The 20,970-nt window shown below is 32.5% G+C and overlaps 1 protein-coding gene across 3 annotated transcripts in view; it reads left to right on the top strand.

The window, feature by feature from the left end:
* grm4 (glutamate receptor, metabotropic 4) overlaps nt 1-12,326 on the top strand; it is a 188,527-nt gene extending 176,201 nt beyond the window's left edge. For all 3 annotated transcript variants that reach the window (XM_051112697.1, XM_051112698.1, XM_051112699.1), the window contains one exon: nt 11,004-12,326. In XM_051112697.1, the coding sequence (XP_050968654.1) occupies nt 11,004-11,053 (50 nt within the window). In that variant the 3' untranslated portion in view covers nt 11,054-12,326. The remainder of the gene's footprint in view (nt 1-11,003) is intronic.
* The last annotated feature ends 8,644 nt before the right edge of the window (nt 12,327-20,970 follow it).

Here is a 20,970-nt window from a genome sequence, read left to right as displayed (position 1 = left end):
GCTGTCCTATCCTAATAAAGGCAAAAACAAACAAAAAAAAAAAAAAACAGAATTTAAAAGCTGAGGCTTTGTTTCATATTAAAAGTAAAAGGCGCAAAGCTTATTGTGATTACTGGATGGCAGATGTACTACTGTACAAACAGTGTTTAGTGAAGTTCATGCATCAACAACAAAAAAAAAATTAAGGCTTAAAGATTGATCTTGAGATTCAATAATGATCACAATTAATCGCATACAAAATAACTTTTTTGAATGCAATTTATCACGATTAATCGTTTGACAGCCCTATTAAAAATCTAAATTATGAACTAAAATATGAATTAAAAATGAGAAACTGATATTGTTAATTCAGCACTAGCATCCACACAGCTGACATGTTTGCCTGTTGTAGTTTTTTGCACTGTGTGCATGAAATTGAAGAAGCGCTAGTTAAACATCACTGTTTCAGTCAACGATTTCGGCCCTTTAAAAAAAACGTTTTCAGCCGAAATCAAAAATTGCTGTTTCAGTTGAGATTATGCTTGCTGAAATTTAGTGAAATACTTGCACTTTATATGTTGTTTACAAAAGCATATTTTTCACCAGAATACACAGATCGTATTGAATTGTCGTCAATGAAGCATTGTGCTTATTTGCAGGCAGATGGTGTCACGTCTGCTATCAGGAGCTAACACGGTCATGCAAACCAACAATACCTTGACCCCTTTGATGTGGGAAATGTTGTTCCATGCACGCTGAAAAAGCTTGTGCGGATGCACACATAAAAAAATCCACCAGAAAAAGGCAGAGTCCAGGCAGAGATGTGCAAAAAGGATTTTAGAATTCGTAATGATGAGAATTGAATATGACATTTCCCAAGATATATCTGTACATTGGCTTGTACTAGAATAAAATATCACGTTAAAATGATTCAAAGTATCATGTTAGACTAGGAAGGCACAAATTATCTGCTTCCATTACATTGCATTTGGCATTCACGGCAACGCACATCCACTCTGCTTTCATTATGTTGCATTTTATACTCATTTTGCAATGTAGCAATACCCAGTAAATCATATTGTGGGTCTTAATAACAAATAGCTCTGAATTAAGGGAGACGTCCAGATAAATGTTTTGACAACAGAATTAAATTTGTGTAATGGAGGTTGCTACATAGAGGAAAATTCGCCTAATTAAGCATGACTAGTTAGCACACTGTTTTCAGCAAATATTTACCGCCAGTTGCATGACCGTACCACCAAGCCCAGTGTGATTTTCATCTGCTCAGTTTATGTTGTACTGTACATATTCAGCAGCTCTCTATAGCAGCACTTTGAATTCACTGCAGTGGAACTATGTGCTTTTGTAAATGAGGTATTAGAGTCAGTGACTACATTAGCATGTGCCCTTTTGAAAGATCTTACTGGAGTTATTTAACACAAGCAGCTTTTTGCATGTAAAGCGAATGCAAGCTAACAAATAACTTCTCCTTGGCTCAGGGATGTCTAACATTTCACGAATGCATTAAAGGGGAAACTGGATCTCCTCGTTGATTCTAATTGATTTGTGATCCTCCTTTAAGACTTAAACTGCATTAAGTAAAAGTGTCTGTTAAGTGTCTTAATGTAGCGTAATGTGATAGAAACGTTGCTATAAAGTGTTACAATTACTTCTAAGTGAATTACATGACATTGAATTATTATGTAGCTTCTAATTGTATTTCTAGTCAAGCAAGGACTCATCTCTATGTGCTTATTATATGCAGTAATCACTATTATATTGTTAGCATGGATGTTTTACAACAACACAGCTTTCAAGTAAAGATAAATATACCATATACAACTTTGTGCACATGAATGATCAAAAAAGTACCAAGAAACTGACCGTAACAACCAAGTGAGAGATGGCGTGAAGCAAAACTCCAGTATATCTCAAATCTTTAGCAGTATTTTTTAATAGTTTCAGTTACAATGCAATGATATCAATCTAAAGGGCAGTTCACCCTGCCTCGACATGTGCAAACCAACGACGACAGCTGACAGAGTACAGTACGTCCATTCTCAGATGTTCAACATGTTCAACACTGATTCAACATGTTCAGTCGGTGACAACAAGCGCCAACCAACACCAACAGACACAGGGTAACACACTGATCAGAAAAAAAACAACAAACGTGGCTGTTGCCGTTTGTCTGCATCTGTCAGTGCAGTGTGAACTGGCCTTAAAGAATAATTGATGACAGGCCATTGAAATATTAGAATTTAATGCACATCTGAGGTGGTGGTCGTTATTTATTTATTTGCTAGGTCAGCGTTGTTGTGTAAAGACCTGCCTGGAACTACTTTTGCCATGCGTTTCCCTGAAAAAAACATTGCTCAGCTTATGTACTTTCATTCAAAAGGTTTTTTTTTAAATTCAGCAATAATGCATTAAATTGATTCGAAGTGATTTATTACAATTTTTATTACAATTTTAATATTTTTTAATACAATTTACAATTTTTTAAATTAAAGAATCCTGAAAAAAGTCACAAAATGTATTGTGTTTACTACTAATAAGAAGCACAACCATTTTCAACATTAATAATAATCAGAAATGTTTCTTAAGCACCAAAAATGCTTTCTGAAGGATCATGTGAAACAGAACTGGAGCAATAATGCTGAAAATTCAGCTTTGCATTACAGGAATAAATTACATTTTAAAATATATTAAAATGGAAAAGAATTTTAAATTGTAATAATATTTCATCATATTATTGTTGAGAGAAATCTTGCTGACCTCTGATTTTTAAACAGTAGTGTATATTTTAATTTAGCTATTTCCATATTTTCCTAGTTCACTTGAAGGCAGCCTAAAACACACTACAATAATAATAAATCACAATTATTGTTTTATATATATATATATATATATAACAATAATTGTGATTTATTATTATTATTATTATCATCCTCATCGTAGATTTATGCTTTATTTATTTATATTTGGTTTTTGCGCTAGGCAGTATCATAATTTTGATTTTATTTTTTCATGCAGCCTAAAAAGGCACCATGCAACTGTTAAAGAAACACTGTGTACCTTGCAACAGTGTGTTCTATCAAGGCAATAAGTCATTAAAAAAAGGCAATATGACATTTCACACCCATTCACAATTTTTAACTTTCATGTGACTAGTAAGTCTTCACAGTCTCATATGTACCACATATGTGACGTCTTCTCTGAGGCACCTAAAGTCACACTTTCGAAAGTCACACTTCTTGTCATCTCACCTACCAGTAGTAGAAAAAAAAGATCTTGAACCAATCAAGATAAGGACAAGACATGTTTGATGTAGCTATTATTACAGTGTCAGCGCATATATGTGACATATTATTCACAGCCATGGTGAGATGCACTCCATTAGCGTATCTACAAAAGTCAGTACTTGGCAAGCAGTTTTATCGCTGATATAAAAGACACTTTAGGACACCAGTCCAAAGTAACAGTCCATCTTTGATATCATTGTGATGCAGAACATGTATAGAGTTTAGTGATGCATACAAACAAGATCAAATTGTAAGGTGTGTGTGATGTTGCCTGCAAAGATCATAGAAACTTGCCAAAGAATGAGAATAAGCGGATGAAAATGACAAGGTCAGTTGATCAAACTCGTAGTTACGTTATATGAACATCAATAGGTTTTCTCTTGGGTGAATTGTAAATATGATCAATAGTAATATGAGTCTGCTGTATATCAGCCGTCAGGATTTGTATAACTAAAAAGATCAATGTGGGTCTCCTTGAAATAGTCTCTCGACATCATAATGGTGCATGACCACCATACAAGTATACTGATGAATGGCTTGTTGAATTGAAAACCACAGTATCATATTTTATTGCCTTGGTTAGAGAGTTTTCTATGCAAGAGATTAATCATTGTCAAGGGTGTTGTACTAAATATAAATGTATACTAAAAAAAATATTTTTACTCATAAATTGCTAGTAAATTTTACAAACAGTTACAAAAAAATAGCAAGAAACATTGAATTAAATGTGAAATTCTCAGGTAGTAAACCTGAATGTACTGTGTGTTGAATCCTTAATGTGATATATACATATATAAAATTAGGGGAACATTTAGAATTTAACAATGTGAAGAAAAAAGTTGTACTTTTTCGCAAAAACCCAAACATGTCCTTACATAGCTGCTTTAAACATTATTGTATAAAGTGTTATATAAATAAAGGTGATCTGTAGGAATATGTGGATAAAAAACCATCTATGTTTGCTACTGTCCACCATATGTTACCTTTACTGGGTAACACAGTTGACAAGTAACTTAGTTGACATTTTTAGTGTTTTGGGTCTATAATCAACATGAAAGACTAGAACTACTAAGCATATGGTATGTTTAGAAATATATTTTCCTAAACAAGAAGTTTTACTTAAACTGTCTTGTTAAAATCTGCAGCAATAATACTTGGGTAACACTGTTGACAGTCAATTAATCCACTCTTGACACAGGTTTGCTAGTTTAAACAATATTAGGGGAAAAAGAGAGAACATAACTTCTAGTGTTTCATCCATGTGCTTCTAGAGGAAATATCATCAAACTGTGCAAATTATGCGAGAATGGGACAAACCATTCCTCTTTGAGGGCGTTTTCTAGAGGGTAACTTAGTTGACAATGGGTTTTTGGACACAAATAAAACAAGTTATATCACAATAAACACACCCAAATGTCTTGACAACCTACTGTAATCTAACTGAAGGCAAAACTATGAAATTAATTTATATTTGAGGTCATTTCTATGCTTAAATGCAGAGCAGAATGAGCAACTTTACAAAATCGGACAGCTGAATACCAAGGTTGTATGTGATATGAACATCATTTTTGAACAAAAAATCTGTCTTTTTCAACATATAGTTGTGTGATTTGGAAAAATATAATTGTGCTCTAGAAAATTGAGCCTTAGGGCTTGTCCCTTGTAGGGATTATTGAAAATATATTAAAAATATACTTCACAGACATGAGATGTACCCACAGTTATAGAATCACTAATAAAATACTTGATAAGTCTGTTACAATTTAATATCAGAAATATATTTCTGTCATCTTTTACAAGATATCAAGCAGCTTTTAATATTTTTGATAGCCGATACACATATCTAAAATGAAAAATATCTTGCTAGGCTTTGGTTTAAAGCTTTTTTAGTTAAGATTAGTTAATGTATGCAGCATATTCCTTCCGGCTACCTTTTAATGACAATTACATTTTTAATGCCTCCTGACAATTTCTGTGCAAGGTCGTTTAATTTCAGGGCAGATTGAGCCAGTGAGAAAGCACCTCTGCATATCCAAGTTCAATGGGCCTTAAGGCCAAATGGGCCCCAACAGGTTCAATTATACCACAGAAACATATAAATCTGTGTTTGCACTAGGTATTCACACACTACAGAGCTAATCGATATGAAGATGGTGGTTTTACAGTGTAGACTGCATTATGTTAACCTGGATTTGTCCTCTTGTAGCATATGGCTAGATTTTTAGATTTAACTGTACTTATTGTGTTCATATTGTATTGCAAAACATGGTTACACTTTATTTTAAGGTGTCCTTGTTACAGTGCAATTATACATTTAAGTACTGAGTAATATTAATTAACTACATGTACTTACTATATGTTTAGGGTTAGGGTTTGGCTTAGGGTTACTTGCATGTAATTATGCATAACTGAAAAATACAGTTGTTTTATTAAACTAAATAAATAGCACTCGTGAAAAATACAAAAAAAACATGCGTTTGAAGAGTACTGTCCTTTTAAGAGCATGTTAGGCGGCGTATGCCATGTAATGATAGCAGAGCTGAGCTGAATGCGCTCATGCATAAAAAGGAGTTCATAATGTTACTTTGAAATGCATAATATGCTTATTTCAGCACCAAATTATGCTTGTTCATTTGTCCGTCTGTGCAGTTAGTCAAAGCACAAATATCCATTTTAGACACACGTGTGCAATTACATTACTGTTAATGTGAGGGATGCATATGTTCATAGATGTAATATGTGCAGTATCTTTTATATTCAATCATAATACTGTACGTTTGTATTATCTCTCGCATAATACCCAACCTGTCTTTCATATCCAGTGGTTATAACTCTGAGCCATTGTTCAAGGACTATCTAACATCCCAGAGGATGCTAGTTCAATAGGGCTTATTTCTTCCAAATTCAAATAGTATATTTTTATAGCAGATTTCAGAATGTACTGTCTTAAGATATAAGATATAAACAGTCATTTTTCAAGCAATGTTTGTTTACAAAATACTGTTTTAACTAACTATGAGCACTGCTGAGATGTTTGTACATTGGGTAAAATTAACATTACATTCTTTGTATAATTAGCATCCATTTTTATTTGCACTTGGTGTAAACGTAATGTTAAGATGCTTTTTGTTGCTGTTTAAACTTGGTGCAAACAATATCTAACAGTATCTACAGTTAGTCTAAATAACAGCTACCTTTTCACTTAATTGTTTTCATTTTTATTTTGCTTTCTCCTATTTCAACTTAATCCACAGAGACAACTATAAGTAAGATCACTTTTAGTATCATTCCACCATATATGCTGTATTATAATGTTGTGATGGATTAATTTGCTTGTAGCACATTTATGTCCAAAAAAATATAGGGTACCACTTTATATTAGGTGGCTTTAACTAATTTAAGTACTTATATTAGATTATTCATTTGATACAATGCAAACATGTTTTACATTGTACTTATATTAAAAAAAAAAAAAAAAAAAAAAAAATACCTGCATGTAATTACATCTGTAATTAGTTTATGTAATTACATTTATAGTACACTGTTGACCCATTCCTTACACCTTAACCTACCCTTAAACCTACCTATACCACGAAACCTGTCCCTAACCTTACCCATATCCCACCTCAATAGCAGCAAAAATGTTTAGGATAACACTTTATTTTAAGGTGTCCTTGTTACATGTTGCATGTACTTACTATTATAATAACAACAATAAGTTATGCATAATTACATGCAAGTAACCCTAAGCCAAACCCTAACCCTAAACATATAGTAAGTACATGTAGTTAATTAATATTACTCAGTACTTAAATGTATAATTGCACTGTAACAAGGACACCTTAAAATAAAGTGTAACCATGTTTTGCAATACAATATGAACACAATAAGTACATTGTACTTGTTTTTTGATGTAAGTACATGATAGTTAAGGCCACTTGGGGCCAAAAGTGAGACCAAATATGGTAATGCTACAATAAGGAAACAATGAAACAATAAGGTTTCATTTCTTAACATTAGTGACAATGAACTAAATAAAAAAATAATTAACATTATTTTTAAAATAATGTTAATTCCTACATTTACTAATGCAATTTAAAATCAAATCTTGCATCAAGTAACATTAGTTGATGTGAACTAACATGAACAAACAACGAACAATTGTTTTTGGTTGCACTTTGTTTTACAAGATGTGTACTTATGTATACTTATTGTGCTTACCTAAGTACTAGGTAATTTAAGGTACTACATGGGTTAATGTTAGGTTTATACAAACTAATGTTAGGCATATACAAACTACATTGGTTAATGTTAGGTTTAGGTGTAGGTTCATGGTTAGTACCTATTTATTATAATTATTGTAATAACTACATATTGTGTACATGCAAAACAGGACTGTAAAATAAATTGCTACCTGTATTTTTATTACCTAACACAAAGGTTAATAAATGCTGTGTTAACTAACAATGTTAACAAATAAGACCTCATAAGCATTAATATTTTAGAGCATTTTGTTTTAAATAAGACTGTTTATGGCTTTCATCTTTAAATTATTTAGCATGATTGATATTTCCAGTAGCATGTTACTGCACCTAGTAAACACATGCACAACCTTTAAAAATCCTACATTGAAATCTACTTGTTAGTGGACTGAAAATTATTTTAATATAACAATATTATGTTAGAAAACATCCTAGCAGAGATAAAATGCTGAAATGAGTTTTGCATAAGTATCCTGTCCCTGCATCGCAGACGATCACATCCCAATTTACACAGATAGAAAACAATTGCCCTGATGAGGACACAATTACCTCACAATTGTGCTCAGCCTGTGAATCATTAAAATAACGACCACATTTTCTGGATAAAAAAATGTAACCCTACAGTAAAGGAATCATTATTTAGATTGTGAATATGAAGTACGTCTTCAAGGTTGAGGTACTCGAGAAAGAAACTGATCAAATCGTTGTAAACATTTTGAATGCCACACTTTAAATGAACATACTGTACATACAGCCGAAACTTTATTTTTGAAGAGAGCATTCAGGGGGGTTGAAGAGCATCTGAAAGGAACCTTTTGTATCCAACGCACTATGAAATGCATCAAAGTGTGCATTCTGCAAAAAAAGCATTTTAGTATACTTTTTCTCCTCTTCATGCCCATATTATGTCAAATATGTTATACTTTCAGTGTGTTTAATTTAAATTTTGTAATGCAAAACCATGATGTCAAAAAGCAGATACTCGTTTTTCAAACTGTCATTTTTCAGTCATTTTTGTTTGATACAGATTAATTAAAATGCTGTTAAAAATTGTAAACAAGGCCTGTCTAATATATGTAACCACTCAACCTGTGTTTCAGGATATGTTGATGATAACTAAACAATGAAGACAGGTAAAGACTTTAATTATTGGTTATTGCTTGGCTTACCATTGGACTTAATTGTTAACTCAATCATGTTCCATTTAGCTTTAACGCTTAAACAGTGCATATCAATTAGCTCATAATAGACAATGCACTGAGAATACACTGACATTTGTTAGAACTGCTAAAGACACAATAAGCATGCATGCTGCATTGTTTTTGCAAATCACTTTTTTGCACAGGGCTTTGTAGGTGAGAAGCTCTATACTGGGGAAAGAGCTAAAGATAGCAACAAATTTGTTTTTATGCATTTTCCAACCAACAGAGAGTAGGTATGAAAACTTTCAGAGCAGTGCATGGCCTAGATTGCATAAACACAAACACAAAATTGGGACAGTAGACTCAGACTCAGAACAGTATAAATCTGTGCTAGCAAAAATCAAGCAGCTCCAATCATAGAGAAAGAATCATTTAAGTTTGCTTTTTGTGACAACGTCCCTCCCTCTAAGCTGAAATGGAGCTATTTATCTGACTGTACCTATGGGTCAGTGCTCCGTGCGCCGAGGGAGAGTCCAGCCGGAGAACCGCGCCACTAGTGTTGGGTCAAATATCACCTCACCTTCCTTATCCCAACGGCTCTGCATGATTGCATGAGGTAACCTTTTGATCTCCATATAACGATGCAATGAGCTTGAATTTTCCATTGACCCTCCTTCTTTGGCAAGGTTATTACATGAATAGCTGAAGGCAATGTCACTCATGCAACCTTTGTGATTGTTTGCACTACACACCTATTGCAAGATGGATGCCAAATGACAGGATTAGGCTGCTGATTATGGGTTTTTTGTTGAATGAATGCTTTAATAGCACACTTGTCACTGTTTGCAGGTATCTTGCATGTTTTTGAAGGTATTAAACTGTCCTCGTGCACAAAAGGTGACAACAGTCTCAGTCACGTAATCCGTGCTTTGATTTTAAGAAAGACGAAGTCTGATATCAAACAAGACACGCTACTTGACTTCTGGAAAATTAATAGCGATATCAAAGACGTTGTCGTCGCATTGCAAAAGGACCTGACAAGAAGAAAAACGTGAGGTTCTGCGTCAGACCACTCTGCCTTTAATACAGGCTTCTGTGAACGCTATCAAATGAATTACCTCTGGTGTTTCACATTAAAAAATTTGAGTAAAGCAACAGCGTTTATTATTAAAGGAATAGTTCAATTTCAGTTTGCTGAAAATTTACTCACCCTCAGGCCACCCAAGATTTAAATGAGTTTGTTTCTTCATCTAAACAGATTTTCAGAAAATTAACATCACTTGCTCACAAATGCAAGGAATGAGAGCCGTCGGAATGAGAGTCCAAACAGCTGATAAATGTAATCCACACCACTCCAGTCTATCAGTTAATATCTTATGAAGTGAAAAATTGTGTTTGCAATACAAACAAACAAATCCATCAACATGTTTTTACTTTCAAACAAGTCCCTTATTCATAATATTGCTTTCTCTAATGAAAAAGTCTGAATCAGGAGAAAAATAAGCACAGCACAGATCAAGCACAGTTTTTAAGCAACAGTCCAAATCCATTTTAAACAAATATGTCAGTGGACTTTGACGTGAGAAGACAACAGAGAATAGACTTTTTCACTGGAAGAAGTGTTATTTTGGAATATGTATTATCACTTGAAGCCATCTTTCATACACTTTTGAATATACTCATCATGCATATAAATATATTTTTTAATACAGAGATAGTATGTTAAAAGCACATTTTTAGTTCACATTCATGGTGTCCCGACATAGCATAGTTGAGTGCACTCAGATGTTTTTAAGACTGTCTTAAGAGGTACTAAAAACAAGTTTTAGTATATTAAAGGGGTCCTATTATGCTCTTTTACAAAGTCTTGATTTTGTTTTGGGGGTGTAGAGCATGCTCTCATGCTTGGTGGTTTGAGAAACGCATTATTTTTCCCATAATTTACATTATTACAATACCTTTCTCCCCAGCCTGGCACAAATGGCTCGATTAGTTCCGGGTTTGATGAAGGCCCACCTTCCGAAAAACTAAATGTGTTGCAATTGGTTAGCTTTCCCAGTGCGTTGTGATTGGTGAACAGCTTAAACGGTGCTTCAGTACTGCCACGCCCCTTGCCAAAGCAGCAAGTTCTGTCTGCTCCGTTTATCAGCTGTTTGGACTCTCATACTGACAGCACCCATTTACTAGAGAGGATGTAATGCTACATTTCTCCAAATCTGTTCCAGTGAAGAATAACTTTTAGCATTTCAAATTTTCAGCAAGCACTTTTGAGACTCAAATGATCTGTTTTTATCACATTCTCTCTTTCCTTGCAGGACTCAGCCCTAAACAAACGTACATCAGCTACAGCAACCACGCGATCTAGGTAAGTGATAAAAGGCCACTACCAAATCCCAGAAGTGACCCCTGGAAGACAGCATTTCAAGATAAATCACTCTTACGTTATGTCACTTATGGAAGTGAAATAGCAGATGGTTGGAAGACCCCCACAGACATGTTTCCATTAATGAAGCTTATGTGAAGTCACACAGGGAGCATCTGGGGAGGCCGAGACTGTTGTTGAGACGGTGATGTTGGAATGACGGTCTGTCACCCAGACTATTCCATTACAGCTTGCTCTATCTATTCCAGATGTCATTGTTAAAGTGATACACACTAATTAAGGACAACATGTCAGTGTCCGCTGTTTCATTGACGCTAACACTATGTGGTGGCTTTGAAAAAAAAAAAAAAGATCAAAAAAAGATCAAAAATCATTTGGAGCTTTTTCCTCTTGTTTTCTCCTTGGTGATGACAACAGCAAAGACAGTGACCATTGTTTACAGATGTTGAGCATGCTGGTTTTGACATCCTGTGCTGTGTTGTTTTTTCTTTCTTTCTTTCTTTTCCTTTTTTCGAAAAAAAAAGAACCTTCTGGAATGCTGTTGAACTATGTTGCTGTATTGTTACCTCACCATGGGCCTTGTGAAACTGTTGAAGATGTACGAAGTGCTCTTTGGAGTAATGTTTGCTTGTGCATAAGTACACACCTTTGAGGAACTCAAATTTGCCCTGTTGTCAAAATGTGCTAGAGCTGTCACAGTCACCTGTGCAAATCCGAAATCACAATTTAGAAGTGGCGCGGCGTTCAACGAACGTCCGAGATATCAGAACCGGTGTCCACCGGACCGGGACAGCGCGAGTAATTTACTTTCATACAAATACAGCTATCAAAGACTCGTCTATAGAAATTGGAAGAATCACCAATCTCGAGAAAAAAACCACGGTTCTGAGAAGCTCGGATGATGGAGTAGATGACAGGATCCTGTATTCGTATCTGGAAATGTCAGGTGATAGAAAGAGACAAGCTGATTTGTCTCAGATTAGATGTTTGTGAATTTAAGATTCAGTTCTTATGATTTCTCCTCTCTTCTTTGTTTTTGCACTGTTTGTGCTGCAGAATAAAATGTCTATGTTGACCGTGATAAATGGCAACTTAATGTGTGTTCCTGATTGCTAATGTTTGCTTTTCATCCTAAAAGAGAAAAAAACGTCAGAAACAGTGCCTGAATTAAAGTATTTGTAAAATAAGACATATGAGGTATGTGAAGCATGTTAATTTTTATACATAAATAATTTCTAATAAAGAAATTTTTCAAAACCCATTGTTTTCTGAAAAATCATCTCTGAAGCTTTGCCAACATTGCAATGTTTATGTGAGATATGGCTTGAACACACTGCAATATGGTTGCTTGGCGTATGTTGTAAATCTATGGGATTTGTTTTTTTGTTGTTGTTGTTGTTGGTTTTTTTTCACTTATTTTTCTGCTGTCAAGGAAACACCCGAAAGTCAGATTGCTTAGAAAAGTGATAGCACAGCTCTCTTCTGTAAACCACAGGTTTTGAGTGTAGATTCAAGTCTGTTGCAAAAACATGCCTTTCTTTTTTTGTCTGCAAGAAGAAGAATATGAGAAATAATGGTTATACGAGCATAATAATAAGTAGGGCTGTCAGTCGATTACAGTTTTTAATCTAATTAATTACATGATGTTTCGATTAATTAATCAAATTAATTTTACTAGAGAAATTACTCCCAAAAGATAATTTAAAGTCATTGTTGTTTAAAGACATTACAAAAAGTAGCTTCAGCAAGAAATAATTTGTTTAATAAAACATATTTTATTTGATCTCAGTATTACATCTCAGTATTTTTTGTTCATACAATGTAAGTCACTGGTGACCAAACAGCTTTGTTACCAAGAGTCTTCAAAATACCTTTTAAAAGAAGGGTTTGAAGCGACATGAGGGTGAGTAAATGATAACAGATTTTTTTGTGTGTGTGTGAACTATCCATTTAATTTTTTTTTAAATTTTTATTACTACTACTACTATTATCATTATTATTTTCATTATTTTTTTAATGAAATGATACTCTAAATAGGAAACTAAATCTGCCAGCAGGTGGCGGTAAATGTCTTCGATTCATTCAAAACGTGGATTCATTCAGAAACAAAACACCACTGTGTTGCTCGGAGACGCGCAACAGTTCTGCTATGGCTTCAAAAGGAAAAATGTTTTCTGCAAAACTGAGCAAAAACACATAATATTGTGTTTAAAATACAACACAATATCAACTTCTTACTTACCGAACTGTTGTATAAAATCACATTTAAGCTTGTGATAGATCGGGACAAAAACAGCACTTGTGTCATATTGATCTTGTTGCACGTGTGATGTGATATCCTGTGATGTGATATATACTGTATATAAATAGACAAAAACACATACATGGGGCATTTTTGCACCAATAGCTTGAATTTTAGGGCATAACTGCATTTGTAGAGTTGTTGACCTAACACTAATAATAAATAATAAGTAGACTCAGGTGTAATGCTTTTTAATGTAATGTTAAAACCTGAAACATACAGTATTTAAAAGAACCAAGCTGCATCACCTCTTAATATTGTATTTATATTTATTATTAATATTCTTGGTCAAAAACACAAAAGCAGTGTTCTCATGGCTAAATGAAAAATAAAAGATTCCCTTTGCTGCATTTAAAATTTCCTTCAAAAAGGCACTTAGTCCTGAAGATTAGGAGACAACCTGACACAAAAGCACAGTGGAAATTAACAGAAATGTCATTTGTGTGAGATATGTATTTTATTTTTTATTTTTTTAACAACAGGCAGCCGTCTATCATAATGTGCATTTCAGAAGGCCCATTATTAAGTGTGAGATGTATCTGCCATCAGCAGTAACAGCGCAGAGGAAGACAGGTGCTATAAAGAAAAGCACCGGTGCTTTGACTCGGTGATGTATAACGGCATAGCTACCAGACATAAATTATAGGCCATGTTAGGCTTATTTAGGTCTGTCTCGAATACAGGACATAAAACAGGGACTTGATTGGAATGCTACTCCATCTCTCTGACAGTGCTTAGAAACTGATGGAAAGAGCGTACAGTGAAGGGTGGATCAGGATGCTGTGCAAAGGAGGTCATGTTCGTGGAAATCAATGTGTGTGCGTGTGTGTGTAACATCGTAGTTTGTTAGCCAAAAAAAGATTATTCCTTGGTATGAGTTAAACTTTCATTAGAATGTATTTATTTAAATTATAATAATATTATAATTTATATTATTAAATATAAATGTTGTAAATGTAATAATAATATTTTTTTTATAGTTTTATTAATAATATTAATAAATATAAATGTTGTAAAGTAATGTTATTATATTATTTAGTGTGTATATACCTGTGTGTGTGTGTGTGTGTGTGTGTGTGTGTATAAACTGTAATATTTATATTGTTGCTTTTATAATGAAATATAAATATTACTGTCATCCTAAATTTAACTATTTTAATTATAATCATATTATAATAAATTATTTTATTAAATATAAATATTGTAAATGAAATAATATTGTTTTGTTATAATTTATTAATATTATAATTATTATTATTATTATTAAATAAATATAAATAGCATAAAAAGTAATAATATTATTGAGTGTGTGTATATAGGTGTGTGTGTGTGTTAAACTGTAATATTTATATTGGTGCTTTTATAATGAAATATGAACATTATTGTAATCCTGAATTTATATATTTGATTTATTTATTTGGTTAATTAATTGATTATTATAAATATAGAGTAATATAATATGTGTGTGTGTGTAAACTGTAATATTTATATTGCTGCTTTTATAGTAAAATATGAATATTATTGTGTCATCCTGAATTCATTTATTTGAATTACAATAAAATTATAATTTTATTAAATATAAATATTGTAAATGTAATAATTTTATTTTATTTTAATAGTACTATTATTTTTTAATATAAATATAAATATTGTAAAGTAATATTATTTAGTGTGTATATCTGTATGTGTGTGTGTGTACCAAACTGTAATATTTATATTGCTGCCTATTATAATGAAATATGAATATTGTGTCATCCTGAATTTATTTGAATTATAATATTATAAAATACTGTAAATGTAATGTTATTTTATTATTCTAATAGTACTATTTAATTTATTCATATAAATATAAATACAGTAAAGTAAAATTATTTAGTGTGTGTGCACATGTATATGTGTGATATGAATATTATTGTGTTATCCTGAATTGTACATTATCCTGATCATTACACAGCTACTAAATAAATAAATTAAAAATAAATAAATAAAATGAAAGCATGAAATATTGATGTGAGTTGAAATTAATTTTACATGTGAGAAGAAAGCAATCATGTCATGCTATCTGAAACAATGTAGGAAAGTGGTTGCCAGGGACAACAATCAAATATACCTTTGGCTTATACAACCAGAGAATGTTGTGACTGACCAATCAGAATCAATTATACCACAGAGGCATGTAATAATTTATTAATAATGTAATAATTATTCTACTAAAGCTTTTTTAACCCAGCATTTTCCAAAGGTGGTATCTGAAATATTTATTATTTGTTTGTTCACATGGCAGTCTTTTAATATTGCCAGGTATCCAAGACTTTGAATGTGGAATCTTGGACCTCACTCTACGCACATTTATATGTTTTCCTAAGTAACCGATGAGCGCCGCCATGACGGGTTCTAACTTCCGTTTGGATGCTTTCATGTTCTGGTCTCAGTGTTCTCATGTTCTCATCTAAATACAAATAAATGTACGGAGGGTTAAGCTGTGTGTTAATTTGACTAGAAACACTAGAGACCGGAAGTGTAAAGCATATTTCCGTTATGAGACAACCAGACTTCCGCGTAATTGCTGATTATTTACAACATTCATAGCACATATTGTGTTATGTACTAACAAATGTGCTTTGTTAAAAGTATATTCAATATTTATTTATATAAATGTTTTGTTTATGTAAATTGAGCGCACTGAAGTAACATTATAGTTGAGTTATCATTGGTGATAAGTATGATCATTTTACAAATGTAGTCTGACATTATGCACATTGCTTTTCAGATTCCATTTCAAATCAGCTGCATTCAAGTCCATTTGGACACATTGGAGCTAAACAAAGAAATTGAAACAAACAAGCTGCTCAGGTTGATTTCAGTGAAATAGCACCTCATAGTGGTAATTTTCGGGTGTGTGTTTACCGTGTGTACTGTGGTCTCATATATCACATTCTGGCACGCAGAGCAAGTACTGTACGAACAGCCCTGTAGCCTGTCATCACGCAAAATAGACACTAAAGCTATTTAAATTCCCTGACTCAGACTAATTTTGCAGCGTTAACTCTACCTTCTGTCTGAAAGAGGGATTCACAAACACTTAAGGATAACGGATTAGGTTTTGTAAATGTGTATTTGCAGGCGTACATGTGTTCGGTGTTGGGAATAGGCTGTGATGAAAAGCGGCTTTGTTTACGGTTACAGAGGTGTCAAGTTATAGTCGGGCCAAGCAATTTGCACCGAGCCTCAATCTATCAAAATGGCAGCTGGTGCAGCAGGTCCTTAGAGAATTCTCCCGAAGAAAGTATGCTTTATTTCTTCTCTTTATTTAGTTTACTGTGTCTTATAATTAAAATGTCAAAAAAGAAAAGATCATGTTAGCAGCCTTTGCAGGTTGAACTCTAACATGTCTTTCTTGAACTCTAACGTTTTCTGTGTTGCATTCAAAAATGTCAATTAATTCCAATTTAAATGGCTGACTTTATGCATGTCTGAGTGACACCAATCTGTCTAAAAAAAAAAAAAAAGTTGCGTTTACCAAGTATTAAGTTGATGAAATCACTGGATTTAGCTAAGCTTGCCATGTTGGTCAATTTACATGTCACTTTAGACAGTCCTTTCCCCTCTAAGTAGGTGTCCAGAAAAAAGAAAAGAAAAGCGGATAGTGGATTAGATGTTTAGAACTGCATATATATATAGAGAGAGAGATATATAATTTTTTTTAACTATATATACATAATATATATACACAATGAAACAAGATTTTAAAACAAGATTTGAGTAAATGACTATTTAGATGTGATCTATTCCTATAATTATATATGTTAAACATTTAAAAAATATCAAAATAAAACAAAATAAATCAAAAATAAAAATTTGTGTCCTGAAAAATTATATATGAGAGCATTTACAAAATAATATATGTGCATATATATTATTGCAAAATGTTAGGCATTTTCATATAATTGAATACTTATACAGAAATCTGTAACTATATATACACAATACATGTAAACCAATGAAACTAGATTTTAAAACAAGATTTGAGTAAATGACTATTTAGATGTGATCTAATCCTATAATTATATATGTTAAACATTTAAAAAATATCAAAATAAATCAAAATAAATCAAAAATAAAAATTTGTGTCCTGAAAAATTATATATGAGAGTATTTACAAAATAATATATGTGCATATATACTATTGCAAAATGTTAGGCATTTTCATAATTGAATACTTATACAGAAATCTGTAACTATATATACACAATACATGTAAACCAATGAAACTAGATTTTAAAACAAGATTTGAGTAAATGACTATTTAGATGCGATCTATTCCTATAATTATATATGTTAAACATTTAAAAAATTTCAAAATAAATCAAAATAAATCAAAAATAAAAATTTGTGTCCTGAAAAATTATATATGAGCGTATTTACAAAATAATATATGTGCATATATATTATTGCAAAATGTTAGGTATTTTCATATAATTGAATACTTATATAGAAATCTGTAACTATATATACACAATACATGTAAACCAATGAAACTAGATTTTAAAACAAGATTTGAGTAAATGACTATTTAGATGTGATCTATTCCTATAATTATATATGTTAAACATTTAAAAAATATCAAAATAAATCAAAATAAATCAAAAATAAAAATTTGTGTCCTGAAAAATTATATATGAGAGTATTTACAAAATAATATATGTGCATATATACTATTGCAAAATGTTAGGCATTTTCATATAATTGAATACTTATACAGAAATCTGTAACTATATATACACAATACATGTAAACCAATGAAACTAGATTTTAAAACAAGATTTGAGTAAATGACTATTTAGATGCGATCTATTCCTATAATTATATATGTTAAACATTTAAAAAATTTCAAAATAAATCAAAATAAATCAAAAATAAAAATTTGTGTCCTGAAAAATTATATATGAGCGTATTTACAAAATAATATATGTGCATATATATTATTGCAAAATGTTAGGTATTTTCATATAATTGAATACTTATATAGAAATCTGTAACTATATACACACAATACATGTAAACCAATGAAACTAGATTTTAAAACAAGATTTAAGTAAAAGGATCTATTCCTTACATTATATAAGTTAAATATTTAAAAATATGTCAAAAATATTAAATATTAAAATATGAAGAGTTCAGATGCAAAACCAGCTAAAAGCCATCTCGATCAAAAATTAGATAATGATACTGAGTGAATGCTCCTGACACATAGTATACGTCCATCAAATACTTTTACTTTAAACTCGCTAAATTCCAGCCTCAGCCCAATCAGAAGCACAAGTACTTACATAGAAATCTATACAAAGTAGCCAGAAAGAAATGCTAATTTTAAAGAAAAACGTTGGATGGATTTAGAGGCTTTTGCATCTGAACTCTTCATATATAGATTCTCATTATCTTTATGGTACATTTTGCCCTTATTAGAGCTTGACAGCCACTGGTCACCATTAAGAGCAGCTTGGATATTTGGCTAAATAACCTGTATTACATTCCATAAAGTAAGAGAGAGAGAAAAAAGATGATTATTCAAATCAATGTATTTAAAATTTAATTTTAGGACATTGGCTCTAACACATTTGCTGAACTTTGAAGACAAGGCACTTAAACAATAGTGAACAATGAATAAAAGAAACCAACAGGATCATAAAAAACAGAATTAGGTCAAGTGTATTTGCTGAAATGTCCCTTCCTCCCAAAGCATAAATTCACTCAGAATCCTCCCCCAGTTATGCATAATAAACTACAGGCTTAGCAGCAGAGCAGATCCCAGAGCTGCTGAACTGTGGACGTGGTCTCAAGAGTTAGTCACGTCACGTTCTGCATTATTATTATTGTGCTCTTGAGGAAGTCATTTAACCCTAACTTGCAGTGTTGCCCCAGTGGGAATTCCCTGCAGTCGCTCAACACAATAACTGTGCTCTGAAGTATCCACTTACTAATTCCTTTCAGTCTAATTGATGGTCTCATCAGATAGCTGCACTGGGAAAAAATCATTTAGGCCTTTTAAAATTTAGCTTTTTGAGAAGTTTGACTAGAGGCTGTGTGCGTTAGGGACTGGCTATAAAATATGTTATCTAAATGTGTAAGCCATAACTAAGAAATAAGGGTTTATGAGGGGCTGTAAAAAAAATCAGCAAAATTCAGCTTTTCCATCAAAAGATAAAATTACTTTTTAAAAAAAATTGAGATTTAAAAAATGTAAATTGTTGTAATATTTCAGAATACTTTTTGTGCACAAAGTAAGCAAACACATGTTGTCAAAGACTGGCACAGAAGACAAGAAATTGTTGAATAAAGGCATTATTTTTATTTCTTTGCCCACAAAAAGTATTCTCATAGATTTATAAAATCAGGGTTGAACCACTGATGTCACATGGACTATTTTAATTATGTCCTTACTACCTTTCTGGCCCTTGAACATGGAAGTTGCATTGCTGACTATGCAGGGTCAGAAAGTCATCGGATTTCATCAAAAATATCTAATTTGTGTTCTGAAGGTGAACAAAGGTCTTACGAGTTTGGAACAACATGAGTAATTAATGACAGAGTTTTCAGAGTTTTTTTTTTGGATGGACTATCCCTTTCAATTTGTGCACCCACTTATCTATGAAAAATTAGTAAAATCAAATAGCCATGTTTTCCACTTGGCAGCACATATGATGTGTCTAATGTAATTATATTTTGCATCAAATGCCAAATGCGGTGTGCTAGATGAAGCAATAAGCACTGTCAATATCATATGTTTTACCCTGTGGGGAATCCAGAATGCACTGCTGCGTCAAAACCCTGGGAGGCCAATGTGCTCTCCACTCAGAGCCTCTGGGTAAACGTGCTGCACAGCTGTTTGATTGATTACGAGCGAACCACAGTTGCTTTGATTAACAGCCAGTCTCTAGCTTGTCACCGAAGTATCTGGTGTAATTTCTCGCTTTTTACTGGTCAGCAGATTGAGAGTGGGTAATTTTGACCAGTGCACTTGTCACTGGTCTCAGGGGGATATAAGCGGTAATCACATCTCGATTAGGAAGCTGTACACTGCAAATTACTCCATGTTGGTGTTGTGACAGTGTTAATTTACTCAAGTTGAAAGATGGAAATAGGATGTTCGAGTAATGTGCAAAATGCAAGATACAAGCCAGCAGGCGACCAAATTAGTAGTGTAATTAAAAAACATTTGTTTTCACAGATCATTGATACCTTACAGTTGGGTACAACTTGCAAAGTGTCAAAAGATTTAAGTCAACAGAATTCCAAAAGATCATATAAATTCTAATTACAACTTGTTCTGTAAGAAATCGATAAACTTATAAGTAAAAAGGCATTAGTGAGTGGAGATACTCTCAAATTTGAGTGTAAGTGGGCCTATAAAAATTTTAAGATCAAAAGTAATATTTTTTGTCATAATTTCATTTTCACACATTGACCACTCAAAATGGCCACATCTGTTAAGCTTCAAAAAAAAAGAGACAAAAAAGCCCTAGAAGGCCATAAAAAATACACCACACAAATGGAAGAGTCATTATTCATTGATAATTTTCCACTCCAGCGAGCTGTT

Source organism: Labeo rohita, chromosome 6, assembly GCF_022985175.1.
Source record: "Labeo rohita strain BAU-BD-2019 chromosome 6, IGBB_LRoh.1.0, whole genome shotgun sequence".
NCBI lineage: Eukaryota > Metazoa > Chordata > Actinopteri > Cypriniformes > Cyprinidae > Labeo > Labeo rohita.
This window is presented reverse-complemented; position numbering and strand designations above follow the sequence as displayed.